At 41.7% G+C, this 17,774-nt stretch overlaps 1 protein-coding gene across 1 annotated transcript in view; it reads left to right on the plus strand.

The window, feature by feature from the left end:
- The window catches only part of LOC308369975 (uncharacterized protein), a gene marked incomplete at its 3' end in the record, with an annotated part of 59,071 nt that overhangs the window by 30,083 nt on the left and 11,214 nt on the right, over positions 1-17,774 (plus strand). Inside the window, exons 12-16 of the mRNA XM_080844534.1 lie at positions 1,862-2,035; positions 10,010-10,126; positions 13,460-15,277; positions 17,042-17,218; positions 17,516-17,692. Of these exons, the coding sequence (XP_080700660.1) occupies positions 1,862-2,035; positions 10,010-10,126; positions 13,460-15,277; positions 17,042-17,218; positions 17,516-17,692 (2,463 nt within the window). The remainder of the gene's footprint in view (positions 1-1,861; positions 2,036-10,009; positions 10,127-13,459; positions 15,278-17,041; positions 17,219-17,515; positions 17,693-17,774) is intronic.

Consider the following 17,774-nt stretch of genomic DNA (forward strand, 5'->3'; position numbering starts at 1 on the left):
GGCAACAAACTGACACGAGCACTGCTGCTGTCACTGTTCTTTTAGGTTTCGTCTAGCAGTACATTCCAGTATTCCTTCTAATCGAGCTCTCTTCTTACTTCGCTCAATTTGTGTAGACAATGATCCGTCTTTTGCCTCACTGGGGGTTGCCATAAATACACTATGACAGCCGAATTCACGTGATTAAGAAAACTCAAACAGTGATCCTACAAATAAGTCTATGTTTGTAGGCTGAATGCCACAATATTGTTTCTTTTACAAGTACATACTAATTTTGCCTATGTCACCCACTACGCCAGTACAGATTTCACTTAAGGAAAAATACTAATTTACTGGGGAAAATACTAATTTTGAACCATTTGAGTACAGATTGGCACACCACAATGTTGGCAATACTGGATATGTGTACTTTAAATATGGTACAATATACATACGGACAAAGTTTTGGGAATTAAACATAACAAAATTCAAATTATTTCCGACCTGACTTTGCACCAATTCAGTAGAATGGCCCATATATATATATATATATATAAAACACATATACATATATATATATATATATATATATATATATATATATATATATATACACACACACATACACACACACACACACACACACTGTATATATGCCTATAGAACTGAAGCTCTCTGTAATGTTGCTCAAGTAGTTTTACTGTTTGCTTTCTCACTAGTAAAACACTGCGATGTAACTGTAGGAACAGCTCTTCTCTGTCAGGTTACAGTAATGCAGTCTGAGAGAAACATAATGACATAGAAATATATATATATATATGTTCCTACAATTACATCACAGAGTTTTACTAGTAAAGGAGCAGACAATTAACCTACTTGAGCAACATTACAGTATGTTGGTGCTTTCCGTAGTGGTTGAATGGCACAGAGCTTCAATTGTAACTAGGCCCATATGCACTGTTCAGCTGTGTGTGTGTGTGTGTGTGTGTGTGTGTTTGTGTGTGTTTGAGAGAGAGAGAGAGGGTGTTTGTTTGTGTGAGTGAAATACTAGTAATATTAATATAAATTTAGTTTACTTCATTTTATGTATGTGGAGTTTTTTCTTTGGTTATATGAGACAGAGCTTGAGGAGCATTTAGGCTGTGTAAATATTAGTGCTGTCAGTTTAACGCGTTGTTAACGGCGTTAAAGCAAACCCATTTTAACGCTGTCAATTTTTTATCGCGCAATTAACGTTCTTTTTCCATCCCAAACTGTGTAGTAGGCTAACGTTACGTTTGAGTGAATGGTGAGCACAATACGGCGAAATGGATGATAAAAAGCTTCTGAATAGAAAGTTTACCTTTAAAAGTTGGGTTGTGCAAAAGAAGCAAGCATCACTGTTGTCTGAAAATGTCAACAGGCAGCTGGTTGGAAAGCACAGAAGTAGTAGGCTTACCTTTTATTGGTAACCTAACTGTTACGGTTCATTGTTTTTGAACTAAGAGGCCTGACTTCTATGTTCACAGCAAACTTGAAAAAAAGAAAATATTAAGCCATGGTTTAACTGCACTATAGGCTGAGTCCTTGTTTATCTGAAATGTGCACTTTATTATTTTATTTTGTACCGCCCTGTTTGGCAATGTTGTTTTTCAATAAAATAAAACGTTGCATAAAGCAAGCCAATCCACTTTTCCATGTTGATAAGAGCATTCAAATAAAATAAAAATGATGGAAAAAAATAATTGAAGGGACATTTAGAATAGATAAAAATGTGCGATTAATCGCTATTAAATATTTTGACAAGTAAATATGTGTGTGTGTATTTGTATCCCTAAGTGTGTGGGGGGATAGAGGATTGATGATAAATATATATTAAGATGTATCATGATGTTTCTCCCAGGCTGAATGAATGTAACCTGACAGAGAAGAGCGGTTCCTATCTGGCCTCTGCCCTGACCTCACACTCCTCAACTCTAACACATCTGGAGCTGTGGGGCAATAACCTGAGTGCATCAGATGTTGAGCAGCTCTCTGCTCTAAGGAAGGACCCCCACTGTAAACTGGAGACACTAAGGTGAGTCTTTATAACATGAGACCCAACATGGATTTTCCTTTCCCCAACCGCTTTTTCTTTTCATGCCTATTTTTTCCTCAATTCTCTGTCTGGTCATTTGATTTTTGTAAAATTACTCCAGTCATTAAACTTATATTAAAGTAACTCCAGTAAGAGTCATAATACTATCTCATCTTAGTGTGTCTCAGGCTCCCATGCCCAAGGTCACAGGTTCAAGCCCAGTAAGGGACTGTTTAACAGTAAGGTTTATCTGTGGAAAAGGTTATAAACACCATTAATGGAATGTGCAGCCATCTCTATTGGTCGAGCCAATGGACTTTTTAGCTCCACCCTTACTGTTTCTGCTACATTGTGTCTAATTTGTGAATGTGTTGATCATGGCTGCTGTTACTGATGTCAGAATACAGCAGCCCTCTGTCTCTCATGAAGTCTGGGTTACTAGGAGACAGTTGTCATGGAGACTGGTGGGTTGTTGTGTCTTTTCCCTTGTCATACAGATGGTAAGGTTTCTTTACATTACAGATGTGAGCTGGATGGAGTCTGTGGTCCAGAAGAGACTGATAGTTGTATTATCTCCTTTATCCTGCAGATGGCGTAAGTGAGCAGCAGTGTGTAGAGCCAAGGCCCTTAGCTGGATGGGGTCTGTGGTCCATGAAGACAGGGTGGGATCCAGCACACACACATCAGCATCTCTCCTGCAGAATGTCTGGGGAGGAACATGAACATGTTCTCAGCTTCCAGCATCACACAGCAAACAGCCTCTTCCTGAGGGGAGCTAAAGAGTGAGATGAATGGAGAGTGGAGGCGTGTCCATCAAGTCACTTGCCTACAGAGTGCTTGCTAGTTCTGCTCCCACCTACCTAAATGCTCTTGTAAGGGTAAATGTTACACCCAGGATGCTGCGCTTGTCTAGTGAGCGTCGTTTGGCACTGCCGTCTGTGCAAGCACGGCAATCCAGACTATCATTTGTAGTTCCACGTTGGTGGAACGAACTGCCTAGCACTACCAGAGCAGGGGCATCCCTCTCTACCTTCAAGAAGCATTTGAAGACCCAACTCTTCAGAGAGCACCTCCCTTCCTAACTGGCACCTTGACTAGTGCTTAACGTACAGCAGTTACATTCCTGCACTTCTTTTTCTTTCTATCTTGGTTTTCCATTTCTTATGTAAAGTAGTATGTATTGTTACACCAGGTTCTCATTGCTCTTAGCTTGACTGTTCTCTCCCTTGTACGTCGCTTTGGACAAAAGCGTCTGCTAAAAGACTAAATGTAAAATGTGTCCTGATCAGCCAGAGATGATTGACAGCATGCAGCATGGACTCAGCAGACAGAGCAGGACCAGTCTCTCTCAATCATGTGCACACATGGAGATATGGACTGGTGGGGAAACTGTAGGATTATCCATATCTGTTGTATAAATAGGCTACCTGGGATTTGTTATTGTTTTGTGATCTATAAAGCCATGTGGAGATGTGGTCTCAGATCAAAGCTGTATGTACATACATACCCGTGTATCAATAATAACAATATATCATCTGTTACACCTGCACCTATTTGTTACCGTAAGAATGTAACCATATCTAGATGTGAACTCTAGTGGGGCGGGGGAGTTAAGTAAGGGATAATGTATTGTCCGGAGGTCATTATAATGTAATATACATGTAACCTGTAAAATGTATTTAATTAACATTTCTGTAACGTTTAATGTGGTGCCCTGGTATCAAGTGTGGTGCCCTGGTATCATGTAAAATGTATCTATCTTCGCAGCAGTGAATTATCAGGAAATATTCACCGGCAAACGTTGGGATAGCCCATTTAAAATCAACGGTACTTTTTGGAACATTCTGAAGAGCCGTATAATTATGTATATTATTTGTCATCTTTTAGTCTCTCTCAATCATGTGCACACATGGAGATATGGACTGCGGGGCGGGGGGGGACTGTAGGATTAAGCAATAAGCCCCAAGAGGCTGTGGTTTGCGCTGATTTTAGAACAGGTAAGGGGAGTTGTTAGGCACGACGCAAAGCTTATTGCTTTTCTAAAACTGTTACTACAAATATTTGATATGGTTTCATTAAATAAAAACAATTCAATTTAAGAAACAATAGTTTAATGATAAACCGTCATTCTTCCGCCATTACAAAGTATAGTTCCTAAATAAATCGTTGCCATGCAACCCTTGAAGCAACGCAACAGCCAGATGGCAAATTTGCCTTGCCATTCGCTGCGCAGTAATATGGAATGTTATCATAGAATGTTATGAGGTCAAATTGTAAGGTTATGCTGGATTTTACAACGGCTTTTAGCCAATCACAATCAAGGATTTGAACAATCAGTTTTAGAATTATCCATATGTGTTGTGTAAATAGGCTACCTGGGATTTGTAATTGTTTTGTGATAAATGTAGTCATTTAGGAGATTTAGACTATTATTGAAATTGTATGAATATCTGTCAAAACCTGTGGGCTGTCAGTGTGTAGTTAATGTACACTGTCTCTTTAAGAGTTTTTGTTTATCAATGATGTCATCAACCCCATATCTATAGTTCAGGAATGTATTAGTCGATGGAAAGCCAAGAAAAAGACTCATGTACTTTCATGATATTGTTACTTAACATTTCATGCCTTTGGATTCACTGTTGGTCCGTCAGTCTGAACAATAGTCTTAAAACAGATTGTATGGCCATATGAATTGATTTAATGTTAGATTGAACTTTGAATGTGCAAATTGATATTACATATGCTGGTATCAACATAAGCTCACCATAAGCTCCATTGTCATCAATTTATCTTAACTGCACATCTTAGTTGTTAAGGTGCATTGCAAAGCGTTGACATACCTTATACTCAAATATCATTTCATGTTCTTTTTTATTGATGTATTGAAGTTCATAAACATATGTCGGTTTTACCCTACTTCCTACATCTTATTAGACTGATGTGATTAATTTGATAAAATATGGCTAAAGCCCCAGTGTTGTTTTTCTTTCAGAAACAAACACTCTGCAGATATATACATACAGACCCCCCCCCCCCCACACACACACACACACACACACACACACACACACACAGTACTCGCATACACACACACAACACATTCAAGTGAGTATGGATGAGGTCACAGGTACAGGTAGAGTTAACATATTTCGGAACCTGTTTGAGAAAGAGTAACAGACTCAGTCTGAAGGCACACAGTGTTCAGCAGGATACTCTCCCAAATGTTTGACAATGCTCCAGATCTATGAGACGAAGAAAACGCATGACTGTGTGTTTAAGAGAGAGATAACGCTTGACAAACAAACAGGTGAGATCATTTGGGGACGGAGATACACTGTATTGACTTAATTATGGTGTCCTCACTAGACGAGGTGTTAGTTTGGGTCTTGGCGCTCATCACTGTCCTATGGTCCCTCTGATTGCAGGGGTCTGATTGCATGGATAGAGGGACGACTGTGTCCACCAGACACAAACATCGCCAGCCATGTAGTCTGTAGTCACTCTCTCTCTCTGGAACCTCTAGTACCCCTACAGGGGTGGGCAATTCATTTGCCCCTACAGAGTCCTATTTGTCACACACACTTACATGCACTCTCTCACGCAAATGTGTGTGTGTGTGTGTGTGTGTGTGTGTGTGTGTGTGTGTGTGTGTGTGTGTGAGTGAGTGAGTGAGTGAGTGAGTGAGTGAGTGAGTGAGTGAGTGAGTGAGTGAGTGAGTGAGTGAGTGAGTGAGTGTGTGATGATGAGCAGAAAGGAGCAGTTTTAGCTATGAGAGGAATATGTTGAGGATGGATTTGTGTGAGAGAGATGATGTTCGATTGATGGTGGTGTGTGTGTGTGTGTGTGTCAATGGTGATTCATTTTCTGGTGATGGAGGAGTGTATGTGAGTGTCTGATGATGGAGGTCTGTGTCTGATTAATTGAAGGGCAAAAATAAAGCAAACATAAACTTAATTTACTTCCCTCAGTTAAGTCAGCTTCCAGTGATCCGGTCCTTTCAGGCTTGGCCTTAATCCTTCTCCCTTCCTGTTGTGCTTTACTAAGCGCATCTGCAAGCACTCCCGTAAGCGCTTCCGCACTCGCTTTAAACACACGTCAGATGCTCTCGGTTCTCTCTGGCTCTCTCTCACACAACAGGCACCACCTGTCTTAACTGCTCTCTCAATTGGGTGCCTTAAGCACCTACACCTGGTTGCCTGCTGCATTGTGGGAGCTGTAGTCATTGGCCCGGCAGCCATCTTTGTGGTGTGGCAGCCAGTCCTCTAGGGGAATGCCACACCCCTCAGCAAGCTGGCCCATCGTGCTGCCACAACACACATACCAGCTGGAGCGTCTCTGTCTGCACTCATACATATACCTCACTTTCTTATAGAGTTTTGGACACATAACATGATCACACACACACACACACACACACACACACACACACTCGTTCTCTCTCTCACACACACACACACACACACACACACACACACCCATACACTGGAGCATCTGTGTCTGCACTCATACATGTGCTTCACTGTGTATAGAGTATTGGACACATAACATGATCACAGACTCACACAAACACACACACACACACACACACACACACACACACACACACACACACATACACACACACACTCACACACACAAACACACAAGCATGCACACATACACACACTCAAACACACACACACACAGTTACACACAAACACTCTCAGACACACACACATAAACACAAACACACAAACACAGCACATTCAAGTGTGTATAGATAAGGTCACAGGTAGAGGGGAGGTATTTCAGAACCTGTTTGAGAAACAGTAAGTTACAGACTCAGTCTGAAGGCACACAGTGTTCGGCAGGATACTCTCCCAAAAGTCTGACAATGCTCCGGATCTATGAGACAAAGAAGGAGAAGGACTGTGTGTTTTAGAGAGAAATAACACTTGACAAATAAACAGGTGAGATCATTTGGCGTTCTCTCTACATGTATGTGTGTGTATGTGTGTGTGTGTGTGTGTGTGTGTGTGTGTGTGTGTGTGTGTGTGTCTGTGTGTGTGTGTGTATCTCTGTGTGTCTATGCCTCAGTGTGTGTATGGGTATCCAAAAGTCTGACAATGTTCCGGATCTCTGAGACAAAGAAGAAGCATGACTTTGTGTTTTAAAGAGATTGCACTTGACAACGAAACAGGTGAGATCATTTGGGGATGAATATACACTTAATTGACTCATTTATGGTGTTCTCTGTGTTCATGTATGTGCTTTTATCTCAGTGTGTGTATGGGTATGCATTTTATAATTCATGGAAAAATGTGTATACTTGTATTTTTGTGTAATTTGATATGCTTATGGTGGATGTGGATGTGTTTTTATGGTTATGCATGTTTACTTGTGAGTTTGAACATTTAGAAATATATAACCTGTCTTCAGGTTGAACCAGTTTATCAAGGACCTGTTTTTCTACATGTCAAGCTGAAATAGACGATGGTCTTACAAGGCTGCCAGATTAAGTTTTCACTAATAGAAGATCTTAGAATATTTTCCTTCTGCTATTAATGGAAATTAAAAAACAATGCTATATGACTGTATGATTTGGCCCATGGTGATATCAGAATATGTGAATGTGAGTGTCCAGATGGTGTGTTAATGACTAGCCATGCCATAGACATCAATGCTGAATGTGTTCATGTTTGATTTTCGTTTATTTGGTTTTTAAAACACACTGCATAAGAGCTGCATGAACACCACGTCTTGAACAGACTCCCAAGGAGCACAAACCAGAGAGAGCTGCCACACCCCCACAGACACACACAAGTCATAGTAGGGAGAGGGCAGGTAGTGCACTAGTAGTCCCTGTCCACTAGAGTGCAGTAAAGAGCAAACATGAAAATTACTATCTAAGGTAGCTACATCGTTATCTTTGTGTGTGTGTGTGTTGTTTTGTCTCAGGAATAGTTGTGTGTAAATAATTCAGCCTTTAAGTATGAGTAGCCTATGTGTGTTTCTGTGTGTGTGATTGTGAGAGAGGGAGAGAGAGTAGGACAGAGTGGGTGGGCATTATGTGTAATGTGACACAGACACACACACACACACACACACGCACACACACACACACACACACACACACACCCACGCAGACACACTGATACGTTATTTTAAGAGAGCAGTATTTCTCTCTCCACTAGACGAGGTGTTGGTTTGAGTCTTGGTGCTCATCACTGTCCCAGGGTCCCTGTGATTGCAGGGGTCTGATTGCATGGATAGAGGGACGACTGTGTCCACCAGCCAAACACCGCTGGTCATGTAGTCTGTAGTCACTCTCTCTGGAACCTCTAGTCCCCCTAGAGTCCTATTTGTCATACACATTTACATAGACACATGCAGACTCTCTTCCCAAATATATATAACACACACACACACACACACACACACACACACACACACACACACACACACACACAAACACACACATGATCCCTGATTAGTAAGGCAAGGCAAATAAAGGTGCAGATTATGTGCAAGTATTACAAAGACATAGATAAAGCCAACTGATTCATTGAAGGCAGTGGAAACTAAGGTAGTTTTTAGCTTCTTTTTAAAACAGGTTAGAGTTGGGGCAGATCTGATCCCCATGGGGAGCTGGTTCCAGCAGCCGGCAGCATAACGGCTAAATGCCATCTCACCCTGTTTAGTTTCAGCTCTGGGCACCACTAGCTGACCAGCTCCTGTAGATCTAAGAGACCTGGCAGATGTATAGATATATATACAGTATACACATGTTTAGGGCCCTTTAAGTGACTTATAGACAGAAAGAAATACTCCTTATTCAGTTCTGTATCTAACTGGGAGCAGGTGCAAGGGCCTAATAATTAGAGTAATATGCTCTCTTTTCTTAGTTTTGGTTACACTTTGTGACACTCTGTCTGTCTGTCTCTCTCTCCCATTCTCCAGTATAATACTAGGAGAGGGATATCCCAGGAAAAGGGGTGTATTTGCCCCAAAATGAGTTCCAGTGAAGAAAAAAAACATCACAATGAGCCTCTGGGGTAAGACAACAACAACAACAACAACAACAACAATAATACTAATAATCAAATATTTACATATATTATTTGTTTATTTATGTGTTTATGTATTAGTTTGTTTGTTAATTAGTACGTCTTTTTTCATAAGCTTACGTATGTAAAATAATTAAAACAATGTAAATGGTAATAAACGGCCCTTTGAGACTTTATGTACAACTAATTATATACATTATGCACAACTAAAATCAGAATATTTGTGTCTGGGAGTGTGTGGGATAAAACCTTCACCTTCCTGCTGTAGCTCATTTTTGTGGAAAGTAGCATAATTTCTGCCTGGCAACGAAAGCTGATTGGATGGAAGTATTACTATACGAGTCTTTCCCTTTTGACACAATCAGTAATAATAATAATAATAATATAATGCATATTATTTATTTGAAAGCAAAAAGTTACTAAGGACAAATGAAGGTAGAATATGCAAGAATATCTGTAGGTGTGTGCTGGTATGATTTCTGCACGGCAACGAAAGCAGAAAATAGAACCCAACCCATAGTATAGCAGTAGTGCATAGCAACTGGACCAATCAGATGTATTGGCCATTTGTCTCAATCAGATATTAATCATGGTTGTGTTCTAAGTCAGTAACTGCAAGCAGAATAAAACTGAATGCAACTGATTCTCTAAAAATGCTAACCCATCTATAATTTTAGACTACTTTTAGCTCAGCTGATAAACACCAATAGTTATGACAATTCTGTTCCGAACTATTTTCTCAGACTTTAGCTGCTACAGATCTCAAGTGGAGTTCAAACAAACAGAGCTGTTCCTTGACATTTTGACATCCCTAGAGTTGAAAAACAATTTGGTAATAATTTTATATTTGGTTTACACACAAATTGGACAATCACCCTAGGTTTTTTTTGTGTTGGTCTGTGTGTTTGTGCGTGCGTGCCAAATACAGCCTCATCCAGCAGAAGAGATCACACTCTCCTACTCCCACCTGTGTGTCCATGAAGAGTGACCGGTCCATAGATTGTCCACCCCTCTTAGCAGAAGGAGGTGTTCCTGATGGTCAGAGGTGAGTAGTAATGAGGACTTTCCACAGGAAATAAAATTCCTTTAAATAATTCCTTGAAATCGCATAACATGTTATGACAAAGGATTGAAGACAAAAATAGAATTTGGTTAATTGTAGTGATTTTGATTTGTTTTAGATGTACTGCTGATAACTTTGTGTGTGTGTGTGTGTGCTGTGTGTGTGTGTGTGTGTGTGTGTGTGTGTGTGTGTGTGTGTGTGTGTGTGCGTGTGTGTGTGTGTGTGTGTGTGTGTGTGTGTGTGTGTGTGTGTGTGTGTGTGTAATTCAGCTTCATCCAGCAGAAGAGATCAAAGCGATCACACTCTCCTGTAGATGTACTGTCCATGAATCTCCCACTTCGGTTAGCAGAAGGAGTTGTTCCTGCTGGTCAGATGTGAGTAGTAATGAGGACTTTCCACAGGAAATACAATCATCCATTTAATCATTTGAGTTACACCTGAAGTATAAAAGTGCACCAAAGGTGTTTGACTTGTCTACTATGCTAGATATTTATAGGAGATGGACGGTCCAAGAAATGTTAAATATATATTTAGTTTCTAGAATCTGATGGCAGCCAAAATGTTTCCAAAAATGGAAAAAAACAGGTTGGAAGCTTTATACATGTCTGAACTCCATGGAACATTAGAAAGCCTTAGGCCCAGGCACGTGCACAGACATTTTGGGGGGCAGGTGCTCAAAAAAAAAAAAGGGCACCCATCACCAAAATTATTAATGAAATTAAATCTATAAGTCTTCCACTCCCTTAACGTCTGATACATCAAATGATGTCTGGGGTGCCTTTTTTCTGTAATTGGTCCACCTCAGCATGCTTGTGCATCAAATCTGAACTTGGGGAATACTCCAGCCACCCATTTTTAGAAAACCAATGCTTTTGGAATGACCGCCCTTCATATTTGTTTTGGAGGAAAAATTCTGGTTGTCGTCGTAAAACTGGCAAAACGAAGAGATACATAAATATCACGTTAAACAATGTGGGAAAGGATAGCATGACCCCGAGAGCTAGCATAGTTTACCTGCTATTTTCTAGCTGTGAATTCTCGTGACATTTAAACAAACATTCAACATACTTTCGAAATTGTTTAAACGGCATTTATACAACACAAAATATGCACTTTCAGACAAATAATGTAATTAAACCTGACAAACGTCAGTAAACAGCTGGACAATGCTTTGAAATCAAGTTAGTTGTCTGTTTATTTTTTTAGGAAACGTCGGACCAGTCCGGTTTTCAGACGTATTGTTTTCAGCGGCACTAATGTTGTTAATTTATACAACGTCGGGGGATTGCACAAACACCGTCATTACCTGTTTGTCTGATGCAGGTCAGTGAAGAAGAAGGCTGCACCTGTTGGCCTGCCGCTCAACACTGATGTGGGGGATGAGGAGGGAGGGGGCTTGTGAGCACCGCAGAAAATAGGCAAAGAACACTTTATTCTATGTCTATGCCGCGGAGCATGTCGAGGCGAAATTCTCACAAGAACTCCAAATAAATGCCCCCTCAGATATCAAAACACATTTGGGGAAATTGATGGCGAGAGACTAATTTGTATTCTAGAAATATTGATGATTGAAAAAAGAATTGGTCTCCAGAAAAAAAGGGCACTCTTTCTCAACCAGGGCACAAGGGCTGGTGCTTGAGCACCAGTTGGGGTCTATCTGTGCACGTGCCTGCTTAGGCCCAATCCCATTTCTAATCTCTACCCCTACCCTTACCCCTACCCCTTTGCCCTCGCTTTTTCAAACGGAGCCATAACGAAGGGGTAGGGAACGCTAGCCCTTCGAAATGGGATAGCCCTTCAACAATTACGTACGTCATCAGTACGAAGCGTCAGCTGTTACGTTACCGGAGAGCGACAGCTGTCACTCACCAGATATAAACAAACATGACGCCTGCAGCTGTTATTTACACAATGCAACATTTCATCAAACAAGTTTTAAAATCATGAATTACAAAGAAAATACTTTCATTTGTGTGATGCTTTCCCTGCTGTTTCCGACATTTTTAAATGGACTCGCGCGATGTTTGTTCTTTAATGATCACGGGTTTGCAATGCATTGAGGGAAATCAGTCTACCCCTCCGTTTGAAGTGTGCCCTCGGAAAATCTCCGTTTGGAGGGGTAGAAAGCGCTTCCCCTTCCCCTACCCCTCTGTCTTAACGTGAATTGGGATAGCACTACCCCTACACGTGAACGCGCAAAACGGAGGGGAAGGGGAAAGACGAAGGGGTAGGGGGTGAAATGGGATTCAGCCTTAGAGTGGTAGACATTGCGGAAAATACAATGAATTACTCTCCATTAAATTAGTAAATGGCCTACAGTATTACTAAGCAGTGTCTTAGCCAATTGTTTAATATCATGTCACCACTCAAGGGGAGTTAAATAAATGGTTATTAATGATCAATTATTATTGATCAGTCTATTAACATAAACAGCAATAAGAGGAGATGCCCAAACAAAGACAGAAGAGAGGACACTGCAGCAGACACAGCAGAAGATGAAGAACAAGAAGAAGAGAAAGAGAGCCCAAACACTCTAAAGTGCTTTGTTTTGTACTTGAAGACCAATTGTTATGCATTCGCCACCAGCCAATCCCCTAAAAATAATGTTCTCCTAAGCAGTTACAGTGGGACTAGATCAATTACACAGCTATGGCAGGTACTTCAGAATGAAACCATGATCAGACTACTGACCACTTCAGAAGGATCAATTCAAGACCAAACATGAATATGTTACATTCGTATACATTTTAACAGAAATTGGAAAAGACCAACCTCCTGAGGTGTGTGTGTGTGTAGGTGTGTGTGCATGTTTCTGTGCAGTGGAAAAACAAGTCATTAAAGTGACATAATAATAATCTGGAGCGACAAGCACAAATCCAGCAGCCCTCCTGTGTCATGAGGTGAAATGTAGCGAGAGTGAGAGAGAACGACTGCAGAGGAAATATGAAGCAAGTCAATTAATCAGCAATCACATGAGAGAAGAGCATTAGGGGGACACAGGGCTGATGGTAGTCTATAAAAAACTCTTCAGACAGAGTGACAGTTATATAGACTACATTAGGGGGAAACTCTTCAGACAGAGTGGCAGTTATATAGACTACATTAGGGGGAAACTCTTCAGACAGAGTGATAGTTATATAGACTACATTAGGGGGAAACGCTTCAGACAGAGTGGCAGTTATGTAGACTACATTAGGGGGAAACTCTTCAGACAGAGTGGCAGTTATACAGACTACATTCCTGCTTGACTGATAGTGCTGTGCAAACTGACAATGGAGTACGTTATTTAATATTTGTTCTTGTTTTCACACACAGAGACCAACCTTGTTCAGTACATGTTGAAATACAGCAGATCCACAAATCTCATCTTCAGAAGAAGTTTCAGTGTCTGACTGAGGGAATCACAAAGCAGGGAAACCCCACACCCCTCAGTAAGATCTACACAGAGCTCTACATCACAGAGGGGGGAGGAGAAGGAGAGGTCAATGATGAACATGAGGTCAGACAGATAGAGAGAGCATCACGGAGAAGATCAGCACGAGGCAGACCAATTAACTGCAATGACATCTTTAAACCTTTATCTGGACAAGACAAACCCATCAGAACAGTGCTGACAAAAGGAGTGGCTGGCATTGGGAAAACAGTCTCTGTGCAGAAGTTCATTCTTGACTGGGCTGAAGGAAAAGCTAATCAGGATGTTCACTTCATATTTCCTCTTCCTTTCCGAGAGCTGAACCTGATGAAGGAGCAAAAACTCAGTCTGGTGGAGCTTATTCAGCATTTTTTCCCTGAAATTACAGATCCAAGGATATTCACTTCTTCAGAGCACAGATTCATGTTCGTCTTTGATGGTCTGGATGAGTGTCGACTTCCTCTAGATTTCCACTCCAACCCAAGGTGTTGTGATGTGACAGAGCCAGCCCCAGTGGACGTGCTGCTGACAAACCTTATCGAGGGAAATCTGCTTCCCTCTGCTCTCCTCTGGATCACCACTCGACCTGCAGCAGCCAATCAGATCCCTCCTGAGTGTATGGACCAGGTGACAGAAATAAGGGGATTCAGCGACCCACAGAAAGAGGAGTACTTCAGGAAGAAAATCAGTGATGAGAAACTGGCCAGCAGAACCGTCACACACCTGAAATCATCCAGGAGCCTCTACATCATGTGTCACATTCCAGTCTTCTGCTGGATTGCCGGCACTGTTGTGGAGAAAACATCAGATGAATCAGGGAGTGTAAAAATGCCAAGGACTCTCACTCAAATGTACACACACTTCCTGATCATTCAGACAAGCATAACAAATGAAAAGTACACAGTGAGAAATGAGAGAGATGAAGAGATGATTTTCAAACTGGGGAAACTGGCTTTCCAACAGCTAGAGAAGGGCAATCTAATCTTCTATGAGGAAGACCTGAGAGAGTGTGGCATCGATGTAACAGAAGCATCAGTGTACTCAGGAGTGTATACTCAGATCTTCAGAGAGGAGTCTTGGCTGTTCCAGGGGAAGGTGTTCAGCTTTGTGCATCTGAGCATTCAGGAGTTTCTTGCAGCTTTATATGTGTTCCTGTGCTTCAGCAACAGAGAGAGAAACATGCCTGACCAACAGCAAACCTCTCAGCTCTCTGCTCTGTTCAGAGCTGCAACACTTCATGACCTACACAAGACTGCAGTGGATCTGGCCTTACAGAGTAAGAACGGCCACCTGGACCTTTTCCTCCGCTTCCTTCTGGGCCTCTCACTGGAGTCCAATCAGAATCTCTTAAGACACCTTCTGCCACAGACAAGAAGCCAATCACAGAGCTCAGAGGAAACGGTCCAGTGTGTCAAACAGAAGATTAGAGATCAGAATAAATCTGACAGAAATATCAACCTGTTCTACTGTCTGGATGAGCTGAATCACCATGCTGTAGTGGAGGTCATTGACAGGAGCTCAGGAACTCTGTCTGTACACATGCTCTTACCAGGAAAGTGGAAGAGTGGGACATTTAAGCTTAAGATTTCAGCAGAGCAGCTGGATGAGTTTGACCTGCAGAAGTACATAAAGACACCAGAGGAAGATCTGACTGAACTCATCAGTCCTGATGAAGTTCTGAAGAAGCTGATGCCAGTGGTCACATCTTCCACATCAGTTGGGTGAGTAAAACACTCTGTCTGTGTGTGCGTGTGTGTGTGTGTGTGTGTGTGTGTGTGTGTGTGTGTGTGTGTGTGTGTGTGTGTGTGTGTGTGTGTGTGTGTGTGTGTTTGTGTGTGTGTGTGTGTGTGTGTGTGTGTGTGTGTGTGTGTGTGTGTGTATGATATTTCTTAGTTTTTAAGTTTTTAAGTTTTTAAGTAGACATCACATCGTCAATATGGTAAAAAAAAAAAAACACATATTCCCCGAGTTCCCTGGTTGTCAGTTGACAGCACATCATCAAATAGTTGACTTTTTTCCTGGTAATTGAACTGCCCTGATAAGAGAAAATTTCTCCTAAACTGAGAGTGGAGCAAACACTCCAGCCTGCACTTCATACCTCACATCAGTCTAACATGCATTGAAGATGAATCACTAAACAGCATATTACACCTGAGTTGTTTAGTGTTTTCTATGGGTTTCTTAACTTTTTTTAAGATTTTATTTTGGCCTTTTATGCCTTTAATGGATAGATTAGTGCAGAGTTGGACAGGAAATGATAGGGAGAAGAGGTGGGGAGTGGACAGGAGAAATGGCTTCGGGCTGGACTTCATGATGATAATAATAATTCAAATTTTTATAGCGCTTTTCTAATACCCAAAGACGCTTTAGGCTTAGGTTTTAGGCTTATTCTGAGTACGCAAGATATTTTTTCATATTATACATTTCCTGTAAATATCTTTAATGCTAGGCTAGATTTTATGCCAAATACAGTATATCACATTTTATATTACAAAGTCCAACAACTGTTTCTTTGAGTTATGGTGTGAATGCTAAAACTGGCTGGCACTGTTATGCTCTCCCCTTAAGTTGCCTAATAGGGATACAACACACCACCACTAACCCCTGAACCCTGTAGGACACTAACCCTAACCCTTATAGGGCAGCAACACACCACCACTAACCCCTGAACCCTGTAGGACACTAACCCTAACCCTTATAGGGCAGCAACACACCACCACTGACCTCTGAACCCTGTAGGACACTAACCCTAACCCTTATAGGGCAGCAACACACCACCACTAACCCCTGAACCCTGTAGGACACTAACCCTAACCCTTATAGGGCAGCAACACACCACCACTAACCCCTGAACCCTGTAGGACACTAACCCTAACCCTTATAGGGCAGCAACACACAACCACTGACCGCTGAACCCTGTAGGACACTAACCCTAACCCTTATAGGGCAGCAACACGCCACCACTGACCTCTGAACCCTGTGGGACACTGGACCCCTCTGTTGGTCATGGTATATCATGATATATGATATTGTTTCTCCAAGGCTGAATGAATGCACCCTGAGAAAGAAGAGCTGTTCCTATCTGGCCTCTGCCCTGACCTCACACTCCTCAAGTCTTAAACAGCTGGACCTGAGGGGCAATAACCTTCTGGGAGACTCAGGAGTGGAGTTTTTATGTTCTGCTCTTTCTCATCAAAACTGCAAGCTGGAGGATTTACAGTAAGCATAATTTCACACACATAATCTCACACACAGAATGTCAGTGTGTGAGTGTGTGTGTGTGTGTGTAAGAGAGAGAGAGAGAGAGAGTGTGTGTGTGTGTGTGTGTGTGTGTGTGTGTGTGTGTGTGTGTGTGTGTGTGTGTGTGTGTGTGTGTGTGTGTGTGTGTGTGTGTGTGTGTGTGTGTGTGTGCGTGCGTGTGTGTGTGTGTGAGTGAGAAGAGGATGTGTGTTTAGTATTCAGATGTATCATGTTGTTTCTTCCAGGCTAGGGGGCTGTAACCTGACAGAGAAGAGCTGTTCCTATCTGACCTCTGCCCTGACCTCACACTCCTCAAGTCTCACACAGCTGGACCTGAGGGGAAATTATCTTCTGGGAGATTCAGGAGTGGAACTTTTATGTTCTGCTCTTTGTCATCAAAACTGCAAACTGGAGAAACTAAAGTAAGCATAATTTCATGTAGTGCGTGTGTGTATGTGCATGTGCGCGTGCGTTTGTGTATGTGTTTAGTTAGTGTGAGTGTGTTAAATTCTAATTATATGAAGGTATTTTTAGTTCAGTTATTGGATGTAAGTTGGTGTTTTTTCTTTGATGGTTATTTAAGACAGAGCTTCAGGAGCATCTAGGCTGTTTGTGTGTGTGTGTGTGTGTGTGTGTGTATGTATGTTTGCATCCCTGAGTGTGTGGGGTGATAGAGGATTGGTGATTAATATTCAGAGACATGCTTATGTTTCTCACAGGCTGGTTGGCTGTACCCTGAAAGAGAAGAGCTGTTCCTATCTGGCCTCTGCCCTGACCTCACACTCCTCAAGTCTCACACAGCTGGACCTGGGCTACAATAAGCTGCTGGGAGACTCAGGAGTGGAATTGTTATGTACTGCTCTTTGTCATCAAAACTGCAAATTGGAGGAACTACAGTAAGTATCATTTTCTGTAGTGCAAGGGTTTCAAACTACTGGCCAGCAGGCCTGATCCGGCCCGTAAATTGATTTCATGTCA

This window comes from Sprattus sprattus, assembly GCF_963457725.1.
Source record: "Sprattus sprattus genome assembly, chromosome: 9".
Lineage (NCBI taxonomy): Eukaryota > Metazoa > Chordata > Actinopteri > Clupeiformes > Clupeidae > Sprattus > Sprattus sprattus.